The sequence below is a fragment of the Mustelus asterias genome, chromosome 14, assembly GCF_964213995.1.
Source record: "Mustelus asterias chromosome 14, sMusAst1.hap1.1, whole genome shotgun sequence".
Taxonomy (NCBI): Eukaryota; Metazoa; Chordata; class Chondrichthyes; order Carcharhiniformes; family Triakidae; genus Mustelus; species Mustelus asterias.
The window spans coordinates 87776565-87795860 of record NC_135814.1 but is presented as its reverse complement, the minus strand read 5'-3'; the positions used below and the strand labels follow the sequence as shown (position 1 = coordinate 87795860).

Sequence of the window (19296 nt, the reverse complement as noted above, 5' to 3'; positions counted from 1 at the left end):
ATCTGAATACAGACAAGGATACTAGTAGGGTAAAGAGCAAATAGGGCCAAGAGTTCCTAAAGTGTGTTCAGGAGAATTTTCTACAGTAGTATATGCTCATTCCAACAAGGAGGCATTGCTAGACTTGCTTCTTGGGAATAAGGTAGGCCAAGTGTCAGTAGGAGAACATTTAGGGGGCAGTCAAATTTGAATCAAAGGAAAGGATAAAAGACCAAAGGAAGCCAGAGAACCTTTCTGTTTCACCAGAGGCTGGTGATTCATCGAAACATGCAATGGCAATTTGTGAAAATTGCCAGCTTTGTGACCTTCAAGTCAGATCCAGCCAAAGAGTTGCTTCAATCAACTGGAGATTTGACAACGTAGACAAACTGGACAATTTCTCACAAATCATGGATAAAGTTTCAAAATTCGATTTATTCCCTGAAATACAATCAACATGAAAGTACAGGGGAAAGGACACGGGATATGAAATAAATTGTGGTCAAGTGAAAGATGACGACTCTTTTTCACTTCCCAAATTTGCAGCGATACATTGCTGACCATGATTTTGAGGGGGCTTATTAACTGAAAAACTACAGAAGTGGTTTGCTGGTTTTGAGTTTTAGATTACCCCGTTGGTTTTGCGCTGATGTTGTGAGTGAACCTGTTTGTTCTGGACAGATGTTGACTGGAGCTTGATCTATCATGCTAAAAACTTGATAAACAACCTTATGGTCACATGGTACAAAAATATTGATGGAGGACAGAGGGTCAGTCATAATGGCACTGAAAGAGGCCATTTGGCCCACTGAGGCTATCTTGGCTCTCTATGAAACAATCCGGTCAATTTCACAACTCTGGTCTATCCCCAAAGCATATATTTTCCCCTCAACTGTCCATCCAGCTTCCTTTGAAATCAGTGGTCATCTTCATTTCTGCCATCCTCATAAGCAGAGTGTTGCAGGTCATCACATTTGCTGTGTAAAAATATTCTTCCTTACAACCCCATTGCACTTCTTGCCACAACCTTAAAATCAGCGTTCCCAAGACTTTGTACCATCAGCTAATGGGAATAACTTTTCTTTGTCTTATCTAAACTGGTCACAATCTTGAACACCTCTATCAAACTGTCCTCAATCTCCCTTGGTCCAAGGAAAAAAACTTCTAGCTTCTCCAACCTCACTACTGAGACCATACCTAGAGTAGTGTGCACAGTTTTGGCCTCCTTACTTGTGAAAAGATATACTTGCCACAGAGGGAGTGAAGGTTTACCAGACTGATTTCTGGAAAGGCAGGATTATTGTACGAGGAGAGATTGGGTCGACTAGGTCTGTATTCACTAGGTTTAAAAGAATGAGGGGGTATTTCATTGAAACGTTTAAAATTCTGACAGGCTGGACAGACTGGATGTTTCCTTTGGCTCAGGGTCTAGAACAAGAGGTCACAGGCTCAGGGTAAAGGGTAGACCATTTAGGATTGAGGAGGAGGAGAAACTACTTCACGCAGAGGGTGGTGAACTTGTGGAATTCTCTACCACAGGAGGCTGTGGAGGCCAAGTCACTGAATATACTTAAGAAAATAAATAGATTTCCAGATTCTAAAGGTGTCAAGAGATATGGGGAGAGTGCAGGGGGAATTGAGATACAGGATCAGCCATGATCAAACTGAATGGCGGAGCAGGCCCGAATGATAAAATGGTCTACTCATATTTTCTATGCTGCTATGCATCACCATGGTTCAGGTGGTAGCATACTTGTCTCTCGACCACAAGATCCCAAATTCTTATCCCACTCCAGGTTTTGAGCATGCACTGCACTGAGGATGCACTGCACTATTGGAGGAGCCATCTCTCAGACGAGGTATTCAATAGAGGCCCCATCGATCTGCTGGAATGGCTATAAAAGATCCCATGGCACTCATTGGAACAGGAGTAAGGGAGTTTCCCTGGTCAATATTTATCCCTCAATCAACACGAGTCAACTAAAAATAGATGGTCACATTGCTGTTTGTGGAAGTTTGCTGAGCTCAAATTAGCTGCCTTATTACCTGCATCACTAGAGTGATTGTAATGCGATTTGAGATGTCCTGTGGTCATGAAAATTGCTATAAAAATGCAAGTCTTTATTTTCCTTTCTTCTAGCTAAAATCTCCCATCCCTGGAACTTGTCTAATAAATCTCCTCTGCACCCTCACATCCTTTCAAAATGCAGCGATCAGAAACAGAAGCAACGTGGACTGAACAAAGCTTTATAGTGCCTATGGAAGATTATTGGAAGCCCTTCTAATATCACTATTCCCACGGCCTTAGCAACCTGGCATTTTTTAAATGCATTCTTTTATGGGATGTTGGCAGCATTGGCAAGGCCAGCATTTGATGTCCATCCCTAATTGCCCTTGAACTGAGTGGCTTCAGACGCCATTTCAGAGGGCATTGCTGTGTGTTTGCAGACACATGCAGGCTGGACCAGGTGGATGGCAGATTTCTTTCCTTAGAGGATATTAGTGAACTGAATGATTGTTGTTTTAAAAAAAAAAACCAATGTTAGTGTCATGGTCACCATTACTGAGATTAGTTTTCATTTTTTTTGTTAATTAAATTTAAATTCCACAAGCCGCTGTGGTGGGATTTGAACCCATATCCCCAGAGCATTAACCTAGGCTGCTCAATTACTGGTCCAATGACATTACCATTACGCCGCCATCTCCCAATACAAGCCATTCAGACCAGGTGACTTATCCACTCCAAATCTTTACAGGATATCCTGCCTATGTAGTTGTAATTGGGGATAGTATAGTTAGGGGCATTGACACTGTTCTGTGACCAGGATTGAGAATCCCAAAGGTTGTGTTGCCTGCCTGGTGCTCAGATTCGGGATATCTCATCTGGGCTGCAGAGGAACTTGGAGTGGGAGGGTAAAGATCCAGTTGTCATGGTCCACAGTAGGTACCAATGACACAGGTAGAACAGGAACAAAGGTTCTGCTAAGGGAGTATGAACAGCTAGGAGCCAAATTAAAAAGCAGGACCAAAAAGGACCTGAGCCACGAGCTAATTGGCACGGGGTCAATAAGATTGAGATAAATGCGTGGCTCAATGATTGGTGTGGGAGGAATGGGTTTGAATTCATGGGACATTGGCACCAGTATTGGGGAAGAGGGGACCTGTTCCGTTGGGACAGTCTTCATCTGAATCATGCTGGGACCAGAGTCCTGGTGAATCGTATAACTAGGGCTGTAGTTAGGGCTTCAAACTAAATAGTGGGGGGGATGGTTCAGTTGTATGGAGAATTAGAAAATCAAAGTTAAAGGAGAGGGTAGAAGTGCAGGTCAATGGAGCTGGGGGCTCAGGAGAGGTTAATAAAGTTTCCAGACCACGTATTAGAACAGAGAGTACAGAAGATGGCAGGGATCTAACCTCAGGCAGAGCAAAAAAGGTGACAAGCATGAGAAGGGAGGTGGGAAATGCAGGACTAGGGCGTTGTTCCGTATAGGTAAATGAGCTTGTTGCGCACATTGAAACTGGCCGGTACGATGTTGTGGGCATCAGAGATGTGGCTGCAAGGGGATCAGGGCTGGGATCTAAATATCTAAGGATATGTGTCCTATCGGAAGGACAGGCAGATGGGCACAGGGGTTGGGGTTGCATTGTTAGTAAGGAATGAAGTTAAATCGATAGCAAGAAGCGATATAGGATCAGAAGGCACAGAATCTCTGTGGGTAGAGTTGAGGAATCGCAAAGGTAAAAAGACCCCGATGGGAGTTATGTACAGGCTCCCGAACAGTAGGCAGGATGTGGGGCAGAAAATAAATCAGGAGATAGAAAAGGCATATAAAAAAGGCAATATTACAATAATCATGGGGGACTTCAATATACAGGTGGACTGGGAAAATCATGTAGGTAGTAGATCCCAAGAAAAGTAATTTGTGGACTATCTAAGAGATGGTTTTTTGGACTATTCGGGAACAGACAATTCTGGATTTGGTGCTGTGTAATGAAGCAGACTTGATTAGGAAACTTAAGGTGAAGGAACGCTTAGGCAGGAGTGACCATAATATGATAGAATTTACCCTGCAGTTTGAGAGGGAGAAGCTGGAATCAGATGTAACGGTATTACAATTAAATAAAGGTAACTACAAAGACATGAGGGAGGAGCTGGCCAGAGTTGATTGGAAAGGGAGCCTAGCAGGGAAGACAGTGGAACAGCAATGGCAGAGTTTTTGAAAGTTATTCGGGAGGCACAACAGAAATTCATCCCAAGGAGGAGAAAACATGCTAAATCATAGAAACCCTACAGTACAGAGAGAGGCCATTCAGCCCATCCAGTCTGCACCGACCACAATCCCACCCAGGCCCTACCCCCATATCCCTACATATTTACCCACTAATCCCTCTAACCTACACATCTCAGGACACTAAGGGCAATTTTTAGCATGGCCAATCAACCTAACCCACACATCTTTGGACTGTGGGAGGAAACCGGAGCACCCGGAGGAAACCCACGCAGACACGAGGAGAATGTGCAAACTCCACACAGACAGTGACCCAAGCCGGGAATCGAACCCAGGTCCCTGGAGCTGTGAAGCAGCAGTGCTAACCACTGTGCTACCGTGCCGCCCTAAAGGGTGGCACGGTAGCACAGTGGTTATTGCTAAAGGGAGGATGAGGCATCCATGGCTGACGAAGGAAATCAAGGACAGCATAAAAGCAAAAGAAAAAGCAAAATGGCAAGGATTAGTGGGAAGCCAGAGGATTGGGAAGCCTTTAAAAGTGAGCAGAGGACAACTAAAAAAGCAAAAGGGGGAGAAGTTGAAGTATGAATGTAAGCTAGCTAGTAATAGAAAAGATAGGAAGTGTTTTTTCAATATATAAAAAGGTAAGAGGCAAAAAAAAAAGCCATTGGATCACTGGAAAATGAGGCTGGAGAAGTAATAACAGGAAACAAAGCAATGGCAGAGGAACTGAATAGTTACTTTGCAACAGTCTTCACGGTAGAAGACACCAGTGGGATGCCAGAGCTCCAGCAGAGTCAGGGGGCACAGGTGAATGTAGTGGCCATCACCAAGGAGAAGGTTCTGGGGAAACTGAAAGATCTGAAGGTGGATAAATCACCTGGACCGGATGGACTACACCCCAGGGTTCTAAACGAGATAGCTGAGGAAATTGCGGAGGCATTGCTGGTGATCTTTCAGGAATCACTGGAGGCAGGGAGGGTATCAGAGGACTGGACAGTAGCGAATGTAACACTACTGTTTAAGAAGGGAGGGAGGCAGCAGGAAGGAAATTATAGGCCGGTTAGCCTGACTTCAGTTATTGGCAAGATTTTAGAGTCCATTATTAAAGATGAGATCGCAGAGTACTTGGAAGTGCATGATAAAGTAGGACTGAGTCAGCATGGCTTCGTCAAGGGGAGATCACGTCTGACAAATCTGTTAGAGTTCTTTGAGCAGGTAACAAGGAAGTTAGATAAAGGAGAACCAGTGGACGTGATTTATTTAGATTTCCAGAAGGTCTTTGATAAGGTGCTGCATAGGAGACTGTTAAATAAGTTAAGAGCAAGATCCTGGCATGGATAGAGGATTGGTTGACTGGCAGAAGGCAGAGAGTGGGGATAAAGGGGTCTTTTTCAGAATGGCAGCCGGTGACTAGTGGTGTGCCTCAGGGATCAGTGCTGGGACCACAACTTTTCACAATATACATTAACGTTTTGGAGGAAGGAACTGAAGACACTGCTGCTGAGGAATTAAGGGCTATGGGGAGAGAGCGGGTAAATGGAGTTGAAATCAACCATGATTGAATGGTGGAGTGGACTCGATGGGCCGAATGGCCTTACTTCCGCTCCTATGTCTTATGGTCTTATGCTAAGTTTGCAGATGATACAAAGATATGTAGAGGGACAGGTAGTATTGAGGAAGCAAGTGGGCTGCAGAAGGACTTGGACAGGTTAGGAGAGTGAGCAAAGAAGTGGCAGATGGAATACAATGTGGAAAAGTGTGAGGACTTTGGAAGGAGGAATGGAGGCATAGATTATTTTCTAGATGGGAAAATGCTTAGGAAATCAGAAACACAAAGGGACTTGGGAGTCCTTGTTTAAGATTCTCTTAAGGTTAACGTACAGGTTCAGTTGGCAGTTAGGAAGGCAAATGCAATGTTAGCATTCATGTTAAGAGGGCGGGCAGTTTATTAATTCAATTTAAATGCATGTAAATGCATTTACATAGAAACATAGAAACCCTATAGTACAGAAAGAGGCCATTCGGCCCATCGAGTCTGCACCGACCACAATCCCACCCAGACCCTACCCCCATGTCCCTACATATTTTAGCCCGCTAATCCCTCTAATCTACGCATCCCAGGACACTAAGGGACAATTTTTTAAGCATGGCCAATCAACCTAACCCGCACATCTTTGGACTGTGGGAAGAAACCGGAGCACCCGGAGGAAACCCACGCAGACACGAGGAGAATGTGCAAACTCCACACAGACAGTGACCCAAGCCGGGAATCGAACCCACGTCCCTGGAGCTGTGAAGCAGCAGTGCTAACCACTGTGCTACCGTGCCACCCAATTTAAATCGCCGTTGCGCCCGTTTCGGGCGCGAATCGGATCACGGCCTTTGCCCGCCCAAATTTATCAGTAAAGTGGCCATCTACGCAGACGTGGGCACGGATCGCATTAATGGCCTCACACCCAACTTTATCATGTTTTCACGTCCGAAAACGGGCGCGACGCAATGGTAAAACAGGACCCTGCGTTGTGCTCGTTGGAGTTTAGAAGGATGAGGGGAGATCTTATTGAAACTTACAGGATACTGCGAGGCCTGGATAGAGTGGACATGGAGAGGATGTTTCCACTAGTAGGAAAAACTAGAACCAGAGGGCCCAACCTCAGGCTAAAGGGATGATTCTTTAAAACAGAAATGAGGAGGAATTTCTTCAGCCGGAGAGTGGTGAATCTGTGGAACCCTTTGCCACAGAAAGCTGTAGAGGTCAGGTCATTGAATGTCTTTAAGACAGAGATAGATGGGTTCCTGCTCAAGAAGATCAGGGGTTATGGGGAAAAGGCAGGAGAATGGGGATGAGTAAAATATCAGCGGAGTAAAATATGAGCCATGATTGAATGGCGGAGCAGACTCGATGGCTCGAGTGGCCCAATTCTTCTCCTATGTCTTATGGTCCATCAATTTTCACTCCACTGATTTTCTTTAGTATCTCCGCTTCTGCTAATATTTTGTCAGTTTCCGCTCCCTTAATTAGTATGGTACTAGTATTCATTAAGTTTTCTAGCATGCCCTGCACGTGTTAAAAATATATTACTAACATTCACTTACCAGTAGAAGGATTTTGGGTCTCATTAACTGCCAACGTATTCTCACTCTTTGCTAGTCTCATCTTCCTCTTTACTTGCCCTCTCAATTTATTGCACTTGGTCTAGTTTCCACTTGAAGAATTCACCTGATATGCATCACACATCTATTTTGTTTTAGCAAATGCTCTATCCCAGTTATCCAAAAAATCCTGACTTCAGTTCCCCCACCTTTCACCCTTTTTCTTTGGAATGTACCAGCCTGTACCCAAAACTTCCCTCCTTGAAAGATCACCCACTGTGCCACCCTGTCTCTCATCTCATTGAAGTCTAATCTGGAAGTTTGAATGTAGATTATTTCTCACTCTGTCCTATTACTAATCAAAATTGTATGATATGGTGTTTACTCTTACCCAAGTAATCCCCCTCCAGACACTACATTGCAGCACCAGATCCTGCACTGCTTCCTTCCTGTGGACTAAGAACATACTGTCAGGAAGATCTCCCTCCTCATCCTTTTGCTTTACTCTAACATCATCCCAATCCTGTGGCTAAAGTCATGTTGCTGTAGTCACACCTGTGGCTAGTCATTGCATTGTATTAGAATCAAGTTAAAGTTAAAGTTTAAAAGCAAACTACTGCGGATGCTGGAATCTGAAACCAAAAGAGAAAATGCTGGAGAATCTCAGCAGGTCTGTCAGCATCTGTAAGGAGAGAAAAGAGCTGATGTTTCGAGTCCAGATGACCCTTTGTCAAAGCTAAAAGGCATAGAAAGTGGGAGATATTTATACTGCAGGGCGGCACGGTAGCGCAGTGGTTAGCACTGCTGCTTCACAGCTCCAGGGTCCTGGGTTCGATTCCCGGCTCGGGTCACTGTCTGTGTAGAGTTTGCACATTCTCCTCGTGTCTGCGTGGGTTTCCTCCGGGTGCTCCGGTTTCCTCCCACAGTCCAAAGATGTGCGGGTTAGGTTGATTGGCCAGGTTAAAAATTGCCCCTTAGAATCCTAAAATGCGTAGGTTAGAGGGATTAGCGGGTAAATATGTGGGGGTAGGGCCTGGGTGGGATTGTGGTCGGTGCAGACTCGATGGGCCGAATGGCCTCCTTCTGCACTGTAGGGTTTCTATGATTCTATGAGGGTGAATGAAAGATGAGTCATAGCCACAGAAACCAGAAGAAAAGACTGCTAATGGCTGTCCCCAGAGAGAATAAAAGGATGGTGGGCATAGGTAAAGGGGCAGGTGTTACACCTTCTGTGATTCCATGAGTGACGGGATATAGTGGAGGAGTGGACTAGGTTATCCCGGAGGGAACGGTCTCTGCGGAATGCTGACAGAGGGAGTGAAGGGAAGATGTGCTTCATGGTGGCATCACGCTAGAGTTGGCGAAAATGGCGGAGGATTATGCTTTGCATGCGGAGGCTGGCGAGGTGAAATATGAGAACAAGGGCATCTATCCTTGTTCTGGGAGTGAGGGTCATGGCGCGGGAGATGGACTGCACGCTATTGAGGGCCCTGTCGGCAACTGTCGATGGGAATCCACGGTTGAGGAAAAAGGAGCACATATTAGAAGCACCACTTTGGAAGGTGGATCATTGGAACAAATGTCCCATTCTCAACCCGCCTCCCCAACATCTTCATTTTAGCTTCTCTGCCGTTTGGCCATTCACATCCTTTATTCTCTCTGTGGACAGCTATTAGCAGTCTTTTCCCCTGGTTTCTGTGGCTCTGACTCATCTTTCATTCCCTCCACCTGCAGCATAAACATCTCCCACTTTCTATGCCTTTCAGCTTTGACAAAGAATCATCTGGACTCGAAATGTCGTCTCTCCTTACAGATGCTGCCAGACCTGCTGAGATTTTCCAGCGTTTTCTCTTTTGTTAAAGTTTATTTATTAGTCACAAGTAAGGCTTACATTAACACTGCAATGAAGTTACTGTGAAATTCCCCTAGTCGCCACACACCAGCGCCTGTTCGGGTCAATGCACCTAATCAGGAAGAACACTGCCTAATGTTAGCCACACTATCCTAAACAATTGTGGTGCGCCGCCACCACCCCAGCTGAGAGTTAACTAAGGATTGGCAACGGAAACTGGAAGCTCCTGCACAAGATTTGAAATTTTTCAGGTGCTGACCATCACACAGTCAGATCCCACTCATCATTCGCATCAGCCTTGCATGCGTTATTATTACCTTAACGTAATCACTTCTATGTTGGGCATTTCCCTTAATATAGAGAGCTGTGGAGTAAAAGTATACACAGTTAGGACAGTCATTGTAAACCACTTTTAATAACCCATGACACAAATCATTGTGCATGCACAAGCAAAGCGATTCAGCAAATAAATCCTGGATTTGACTTTTTTTTTTTACAGACACGGTTGTTTGCTGTAGTTGGCAGGTTTATCGCTCTCTCTTTTGAACAGGGGTGCAACTGTTGTATCTCTAGTCCTCAAGGACCATTAAGGTTCGAACAATTGTGGCCAGAGACACGTTCACTTCGACCAGGAGGTTTTTCCACCTCGAGTTACAAACCTTTCAAGACCCTCCTCTTTGTTTATACGCTGATTTCAGGGCTTGAAGGAGACTGCTGCCTTTATTTGATTGACAGCTTTATGGCCTTATAAGAAGCTTATTGTTCTTTGATGTGGTTTTTCAATAGCTGTTTGCTTATTTGGACAAGATTGAGAGGTGTTGAGAAGGTTTAAAAATTCATTCAATGGACTTTCACTGCCTGTGTTTGATTGACAGTTTTATGAGAATGTGAGAGGCCCCCCCCACCCCCCCAAAGTTTCAGACTTGCCAGAATTATTACATGGCTCATGAGTTCTGGACCGAATGGATACTGGGTAAGTGAGCATTGAGAATGCTCTGGGGTGGCATGGAGGATGATTCGGGGTACGATTACAGCAACACGACTTTAAAAAAAACTTTAAAGTTAGTTTATTAGTCACAAGGCAAGGCTTACATTAACATTGCAATGAAGTTACTGTGAAAGTGATCTCACCATATCCCAACCCTTGAGCAATAGAACCAATCACAACCGTCAACTTTAGCCCATGACCAATAACCACCTCACTGTGTCTCTCCACTCTGCCATATCACCAGATCCCTACAGCTCACCAGGTCCCTCCACCCCAGTGTCTCGCCAAAGCCCTTAACCAAAACTGTGAACCTTCTCGCCGTATCTCGCCACCTGCTCCTTAACATTGCACAAAACCCCACTCCCTCTGGTTTAATTATAAGCATTATTCATTTATGCAAGCTTCATGAAAAGACAACCTTTAAAATGAGTGTTCCTAAGTTACCCCAAAGAGTTGTTCTTTTATAAAGAGCAGCTGTACTCGACATGCTCACTTCTACTTTTTGTTTTAATTTTCACGAGTAAATTCCTGTCCGAGTTTAGATAAAAGCATGGTCATTCAAGAATGTGATCTCTTTTCAGGTAATGATTAATATCCTGTAATTTCTAAAAACAATATATTGTACATTAAACATCACACTGCAGTGATCAAGGTAAATACAGGAGACAGAGAAAAAATACTTACATCTTTCAGATTACTCCCCCTGTAACAAGAAACAAAATTTCACTTAAAGGAATTATTGCAATTATAGACAGAATTTGTACAGAAACTATTAGGATATAACTTGCATTGTCACTTAAGCTAGGAACTAGCATCACCAGTTTACAATGGATTCATTATTTTTGTTCGAGACTGATTCCAAAGATGAGGAGTATGTCTTATGAAGTAAGATTGAGCAGTTTAGGCCTTTACTCTCTGGAGTTTAGAAGAATGAGAGGAGATCTAATTGAGGTACGCAAAATAAGGGGGATTGATAGGGTAGACGTGGAGAGGATATTCCCTCTTGTGGGGCAATTTAGAACGAGAGATCACAGTTTTAGGATAAGGGGGTGGCAGATTTAAAACGGACGAAGAGAAACTACTTCTCTCAAAGGATGGCAAGTCTGTGGAATTCATTATTCCAGACTGCAGTGGACGCCGTGACATGGAGATAGATTTTTAATTAGTAACGGGTTGAAGAGTTATGGTGAATGGGCAGGAATTGGAGTTGAGGCTGAATCCAGATCAGCCATGATCGTATTACATGGTGGAGCGGGCGCGAGGGGCTGAATTGCCCATTCCAAGTTCTTGTGTATGAATTTATACAATATTCTAAACAATTGAATGCAAATAAAATTTTAAAGTAGAATAATTGTCAAATGAAGAAAAGTAATAATAGAACAGCATGTGTCATCTCCAAAACTAGTTTAAAATTGAGATCCAAACAGGTGATCAAATTGGATTAATAGGTTGCAAACAACATGAGCCAGAATTTGGTGAAAAAATACATGGGACCAATGCTCAGTTATTGATGTGTCAATAACCCAGGAACTTGTGTGTGGGTAAGAGATACCTCAGCAATTGTGAATCGCCACAGGGTGATTGAGGTTGGGTGTTTTTTCACCACCAGCCTCACCAAAACGGCACCACATCTTTGAGTACCCTATTAAAATGCGATTGCACACCACCCTCTGTGGCCAAACAGGCCATCTAAAATGGCGATTTGTAAAGCACTCTGGGACAATTGGGCAAGAACTAAAACGACAAGCTGCAGCCTAAAAGACAGAGATAAACAGGCTGCAACCCAGACGGGTGAATACACAGGAAATAGGCCACGCCAAAGACAATGGACACTTTCTGGTCAAACATACTTGTTTACCTTAACCCCTTATTTGGGAGGGAAGTATGTGACCTATGTGCCTCCAGCACCTACAGGCATGGCACACCCAGAGATTGGTGTGGCAGCACCTGATTGGACTCTTATCGATCAGGGTGATCAAGCCCTGATCGATTGATTGACAAGATTCAGGAGGCCGCCCACAAAGGACACAAAACCAGGGAGGGATAAAAACTTCTGCACAACAGAAGCAGCTCTCTCTCTCTCTGACCCCATGAACGAGCTACAACAATGGTGACCGTCGCCAGCAACGACCAACACGAGGAGAGCCACCATACCAGAAGGAACGAAGACCAGAGCCAGAGTGCCAGACCAGACTACGGAGAGGACGGCCGAGACCAGCGCACAGATAAAGGCCAATATCTGCTTGGGTATTTGCCAGTCACGCAAAGTTAAGTCAAGGTCTTGTATTGGACTTGAACTCTAGTATTTTCTGTAAGATAACTTATTGTTGGTTGGGTGGGTGATGATTGATTGTGTGTTTTAAATAAATATTGGTCGTACTAACAAGACGTCTACTCGCGGTTCTTTGTCCATCGTATAAGGTTAAAACAGATGTGCGGCAGGCACAACACCTTAGAAACCCTACAGCACAGAGAGGGGCCATTTGGCCCATCGAGTCTGCACCGACCACAATCCCACCCAGGCCCTACCCCCATATCCCCTACATATTTACCCACTAATCCCTCTAACCTACGCATCCCAGGACACTAAGGGCAATTTTAGCCTGGCCAATCAACCTAACCTGCACATCTTTGGGCTGTGGGGGGAAACCGGAGCACCCGGAGGAAACCCACGCAGACACGAAGAGAATGTGCAAACTCCACACAGACAGCAACCCGAGCCGGGAATCGAACCCAGGTCCCTGGAGCTGTGAAGCAGCAGTGCTAACCACTGTGCTACCGTGCCACACCTCTGTACCAGGAGTGGGGTTGAGATTCCAGATCCAACAATTCTCACTCAGCTTTTCAAATGTTGGACAACTCAGTTGCTAGTACCTGAAAAGCTGAAGGTCAAATGTTTTGTTTCTAATTTCCTTCATTCCAGCAATCTCTTATTTCTTACAATAGTGGCATCCTGTAGTCATGGAAGGCACTTTATAAATCTTTTTATGAAGTAGTGCAAATAATCCAATTCAATAAAATCAATCCCACACAGAAGCTGTAATGTTGATACTTAAAGTGATTACTGAAACCTTATCGAATACAAGTAGGGGAATAAGTAGGCTCTTTGAGCCTACACCACTGTTCAATAAGATCATAGTTGAACTAATTACAGCCTTAAATTCATTTTCCAGCCTGACATCATAGCCTCAAGTCCTTCGCAGATCAAGCATCAGTCCGAATCACCCTTGAATATTCTCAAAGAATCAGTCTCCACTGGGGAAGAGAATTCCAAAGATTAATGACCCAGGGAGAGAAACATTTCTCCTCATCTTGGTCTTAAATGGTTGCCCCTTATTTTGAAGCCGATTCCTCTAGTTCTCGATTCTCCCAACACAGATCCCTGTGGTACGCCACTGGACACAGGCTTCCAGTCACTAAAGCAGCCTTCTGTCATCATCCTCTTACAACTGAGCCAATTTTGCAACCACTTTATCTAATTACCTTGTATCCCATGTGCATTTGTCTTTTTTATAAGTCTCCTGTGTGGTACCTCGTCAAAGGCTTTGCTGAAATTCATATAAACTACATCAACTGCACTCCCTCATCTACACAGCTGGTCACCTCCTTAAAAAATTCAATCAAATTATTTAGGCATGACCTCCCTCTGAGAAAGCCATTCTGATTATCCCTCATCAAATGCCAAGTTGAGATGGTTCAGAATTTTCTCCAATAGTTTTCCTACCATTGACCCATCTTAAATAGCGAAACTACATCAGCTGTTCTCGTGTCCTTGGGCACCTGTCCGTGGCCAAAGAGGAATTAAAAATTTGGATCAGAGCCCCTGCAGTCTCCTCCCTTGCCTTCCACAATTCATCTGGACCTGGATATTTGTCCACTTTTAAGCCTGCCAATACCTTGTTGGTCCCTATATTAATTTGCTCAAGAACCTCTTGGCCTCTTTCCCAGAGTTCCATACCTTAATTCTCACTCTCTTGGGTGGACAGAGTAAACAGGGAAAAATTGTTCCCATTCGTGAAAGGATTGAGAACAGATTTTAAATAATTCGCAAAAACAAAGAGAAAACAGCGAGTGGTAAACGGCTGGAATGCACTGCCTGAGCATGTGCTGGAGGTAGGATCAATCGAGATGTTCAAAAAGGAATTATGAATCATAGAATCCCTACAATGCAGAAGGAAGCTATTCGGCCCATTGAGTCTGCACCAACTCTGACAGAGCGTCTTACCCAGGCTCTCTCCCTATAACCGTGAACATTCACCATGACTAATCCATCTAACCTACACATGTTTGGACATTAAGGGGCAATTTAACATGGCCAATCCACCTAACCTGCAGAGTTTTGGACTGTGGAAGGAAACTGGGGCACCTGGAGGAAATCCATGCTGACACGGGGAGAACATGTAAACTCCACACATCAGACTGTTATTTCAAGAGGACAAATGTGCAGAGTTACAGGGAGAAAGCAGGAGAATGGAACTTAACTCATCTCAGATAGCCGGTGCAGACATGATAGGCCAAATGGCTTCCTTCTGTACTATAACAATTCTGCGACTCTCTAATAATACTCTGCTTTTCTATCCTTCCCACTATGGTGGATTTACATTTTCCTACAGGATAATCTGTCTGGCAATTCTCTATCATTTTGAGAGAATAAAAATGACGAAGATTGAGGTTTTAATAGGACTGTGTAATGAGGTTTGGGAATGAATAATTAATAAGAAAATGATGGCTACAGAAAACCAGCTTCCCCTCTGTTACAAAGGTTAGCACCTTGTAAACATTAAAGGCAGCAGAATTTCAAACCGCAAGCACTGTGCCAGCTGACCTTTTCTTTAGAAATAGGGAAGTTTGAATCAGACAGCAAGAGACAGCACTTTGTGTAATACAGACAAGGATAAATGTGATGAATACAAGATGTCTCTATTTTGGTAAAGCCTATATGTATTGTTAGATGGAAATTTAAACAATGTCTTTGTACGTGTGAAGCATGGTATAAATATATGCAACCTTCACGGGAGTCTGCCTCAGAATCTTTCTCCGAGGTTCTGCTCTTCCGATGCATTGGCTAATAAACAATTGTTCTGTACCGGGTCTCCTGACATCATTTTGTATAATAATCTGCTTCACAACAATAACTCAGCACTGATCTATGTGGCAACACTCAGTATGCCAACCTGAAAATGTCCCATTTATCACAGTTTTGTGTTTCTGGTTACAAAACGAATCCTCCCCCTAATGACCCCCCAACCCCAGGAGCTATTGTAGCACTCATCTTATGTAGTAACCTTATTGGCACCTTAATGAATACCATTTGGAAAGCTAAATACACTACATCTACTGGTTACCCTTTATCCACCCTGTTCGTTACTTCAAAGAACTCCAATATATTTGTCAGACATAGATTCTCATTTACAAAACCATTTTGACTCCGCGTTTTTAGAAATCATAGAAGCCCTACAGTGCAGGAGGCCATTTGGCCCATCGAGTCTGCACCGACAACAATCCCACCCAGGTCCTACCTCCTTATCCCTACATATTTACCCGCTAATCCCTTTAACCTACACATCTCAGGACACTAAGTGGCAATTTTAACATGGCCAATCAACCTAACTCGCACATCTTTGGACTGTGGGAGGAAACCGGAGCACCCGGAGGAAACCCACACAGACACGAGGAGAATGTGCAAAGTCCACACAGACAGTGACCCAAGGCGGGAATCGAACACAGGTCCCTGGAGCTGTGAAGCAGCAGTGCTAACCACTGTGCCGCCAATACATCCTTCATAATGAATTCCAGTATTTTCATAATGACTGATGTTAGGCTTTCTGTCTCTCTCCTTCCTTGAATATCTGTGGTTTTCCATTCCATTGGGACCTTACCAGAATCTATAGACATTTTGGAAGATTATAATCAATGCATCCACTTCCTTAAAAATATCAGGATGCAGACAGAGGATGTCAGCCTTTAGTCTCATTAGTTTCCCCAGTATTTTTCCTCCAGTGACAGTGATTATTCTAAATTCCTCCCTCCCGTTTGCCCACATCGGGATGCTTTTTATGTTTTCTACAGATACAAAATACATATCATAAACCTTCCTTGTTTCCTGTTATTAATTCCCCAGAATGTGCAAACTCCACACAGTCACTCAAGGCTGGAATCGAACCTGGGTCCCTGGCACTGTGAGGCAGCAGTGCTAACCATTGTGCCACCTTGCCGTGACCGTGCACCCCATTATTCATCTCAAACATGTTTGCAGTTTGGATTGACAGACAATGGGACAACAGTCTTTCAGAGGAACAGGTTTAATTGAAGAAATAATTGTGAGAGAATAATATGTTTTTCTTAATGTGCAGGCAACCCAACCACTTGAGGGGAGGAAGAGGTACACTGGAAATGGCAAATCAAAAGTTACGAGACAATCTGTGGTTAGCCTCATTAAAATGGCATTTCACTGTTAACTTCCTACAGGTTTCACAACATTTTTTTTTTGCACATCAATTGTCCGTAAACTCATGTCTAGTAATTTTAATTTCTCGAATTCCTGCCTTTTGCCTAGCAATTGAGTTCCCGCTTGAAGGCTTCAAATGTCACTTTCATTTTTACTAAAGTGTTCACTGTGAATGAGAAGTTGACAGTGATCTGTAGCGATAAGCACTGTGACTGCAAGCTTCATCTCAGCCTCACGGTTCTTTCAGCTCTGCAGAATCAACTCCTCCAAGAATACACTCGCATAAGGCAAGTAACAACTGCTGGACCTCCGTAACTCAAGTTGAATAAATTGATCAACAAATGAGTCACGGTAGACCATAAATTTGTGGCTTATGTTGAAGTGGAATTATGTGGAGATGCCGGCGTTGGACTGGGGTAAACACAGTAAGAAGTTTAACAACACCAGGTTAAAGTCCAACAGGTTTATTTGGTAGCAAAAGCCACACAAGCTTTCGGAGCTCCAAGCCCCTTCTTCAGGTGAGTGGGAATTCTGTTCACAATTCTGTTCACAATTCCACAATTGTGCGGCTTTTGCTACCAAATAAACCTGTTGGAGTGGAATTATGACAACAATTGGATGAGGTAATGCAAAAACATACGAGTTCTCATTTAAATTGAGTGTTAGATTTGAAAGGTTGACGATTAGAAGTCAATCTCTAAAAATTCACAAGGACAGATCAGCTATTAAACCATCAATCTGGAAAACTGTAATGTGTGAGTTCTCCAACAGTGTACTGCAAGTTATGACAGCTGCAATTATGGACAATTATAATGTGTTTAATTCCTATGAAAAGATTCCTATTATTTTTTGGATTACATAAACTTCTATAAATTTCTAAGTAGGAACATCCAGTCACTGATTTTCCTCTGTTAATTTCTTAATGCTTAAATCTCTTAGTTAAAAGGAGATACACTATTTCTCCCACTCTTCAGTAAGGTGCCAGTTTGCCTTTGTTAGCTTGCACTCTTGTGAGCCGAGAGGGGAAGATTTTTGTCTTTCCCAGCAAATTCCTATCCCTCTCCCAGCAAATTCCAGCTTAAGGTTATGAGGAATCGTAATGACTGCTATAGTTCCTGATGGGATCACGTTAGTTTCTGGTCACATTGCAGTAGTTAGTGAACGGGTTACTTTGAAACAAAGACTTGCATTCATGTAGTACAACCAGCAGATGTCTCAAACACACCTCACAGCCAACTAAGTACTTTTTGAAGCATAGTCACTGCTGCAATGCAGGAAATTGTACTTGCAGGGCTTGCCCTCTTTTTAGGTCAAACCAAAACAAGTAAACAAACTCAGATTAAATCAGGACAAAGTAAAAGGGGCAGCTCCCCAAAAAGGAGGGGGAACAGCCCGAACAGAAATCAAAGTACAAAGGAAACTTAAAAACATCAAATTAAAATGTGATTATTGGGGTCAATAATGCACCCCAACCCCTGCGGTGCCCAGCGGGCGCGGAAAGCGTCAACCTCGCCCGTGGACACCGCATGCTCCCTCTCCAGGGACACCTGGCCGTGAACGTAGCCGCGGTAGAGGGGAAGACAGTCAGGATGGACGGCCCCCTCGATCGCAGGGCTTGCTAGCAGGATGATGTTGCTGACTGCCTGGATTACAGTATTCGACCACTTGTAGATATATAATGGCTTTATCTAAATAAAAACATCCCAAGGCCCCCCAGATACATTATAAAGTAACATTTGAAACCAAGCCATTTAAGGAGATATTAGGGCAGATTAACATCTTGGTCAAAAAGGTAATGTTTAAGGAGCAACTTAAAAAGGAGGAAAGCGAGGTAGAGAGGCAGGGAGATTTAGAGATGGAGTGTCAGACATCAAGATCTTGACAGCTGAAGGTACAGCCACAAGTGGTGGAGAATTTACAATCGGAGATGCTCAGAAGGCCACAATTACAGGAATCTTGGCAGATTATGGATTCATAGGAGATTACAGACATGGATTTGATTTGAAAACAAGGACGAGAATTTTAAAAATCAAGGCTCTGCTTAGCCAGGAGCCAATGTTGGTGAATGAGGGCCCGGGTGATAGGGGAAATGGGACTTGGTGCCAGTTTAGGACACAGCAGAGTTTGAGGGTAGAAAATGGGAGGTTGACCAGGAATGCATTTGAATAATCAGGTCTCGAAGTAACAAAGTGACTGGGAATTCTGCAGGAAGTAAACAGGGTGGTGGAGTTGGATGGTGGGGGCCGCGTCAAGTCAGGTTGGGGGTGGTTTGTGGGGGGGAGGGGGAGGCAGTCAGATGGTGAAGGCTAGTCGGGTCAGGTGCTTATGAGTCGAGTCGGGAGATGGTCTGTGGGGCGTCATGTAGCGGGCCCTAGTCAGGGTGCGTGCACGCACGGGGGATGAGGATAAGGGGCCAGCAGCAGGTCAGGAGGTAGTTAGAGGGGAGGCGGGAGTCACTGTCATTGTATAGTTACCTGTGTTTAACCCCCCAGCATTAGACCAGGATTTTCCCGGTCTAACATTTCCTAGGCAACTATTCTGGAAAGCAAGTCCAAACCATCCCAAGTCTCTGACTCTACCTCAAGAGTTGGAGACTTTTTCGGAGAGCCCTGGTGAGCAGGAGAGTTATTCATGGAAGTTCAAACTTCATGGGCAATTCGCAGAGCTTTTGGAGATGAAATGTAGAAAGCCAGTATTAAAGTGC

The 19296-nt window shown here is 44.0% G+C and overlaps 2 protein-coding genes across 3 annotated transcripts in view; both read right to left on the bottom strand.

Annotated features, from left to right (window-relative positions):
* Nucleotides 1–19296, bottom strand: part of lancl1 (LanC antibiotic synthetase component C-like 1 (bacterial)) — a 683707-nt gene that overhangs the window by 342597 nt on the left and 321814 nt on the right. The gene's annotated exons all lie outside the window — the stretch shown is intronic.
* The window catches only part of cfap410 (cilia and flagella associated protein 410), a 43454-nt gene that overhangs the window by 18261 nt on the left and 5897 nt on the right, over nucleotides 1–19296 (bottom strand). Inside the window, exons 2-3 of one of the 2 annotated variants that reach the window (XM_078228812.1) lie at nucleotides 10829–10847; nucleotides 9474–9520 (exon numbers count right to left, since the gene is read on the bottom strand). In XM_078228812.1, the coding sequence (XP_078084938.1) occupies nucleotides 9474–9520; nucleotides 10829–10847 (66 nt within the window). The remainder of the gene's footprint in view (nucleotides 1–9473; nucleotides 9521–10828; nucleotides 10848–19296) is intronic. The other variant, XM_078228813.1, reaches the window with a different exon arrangement.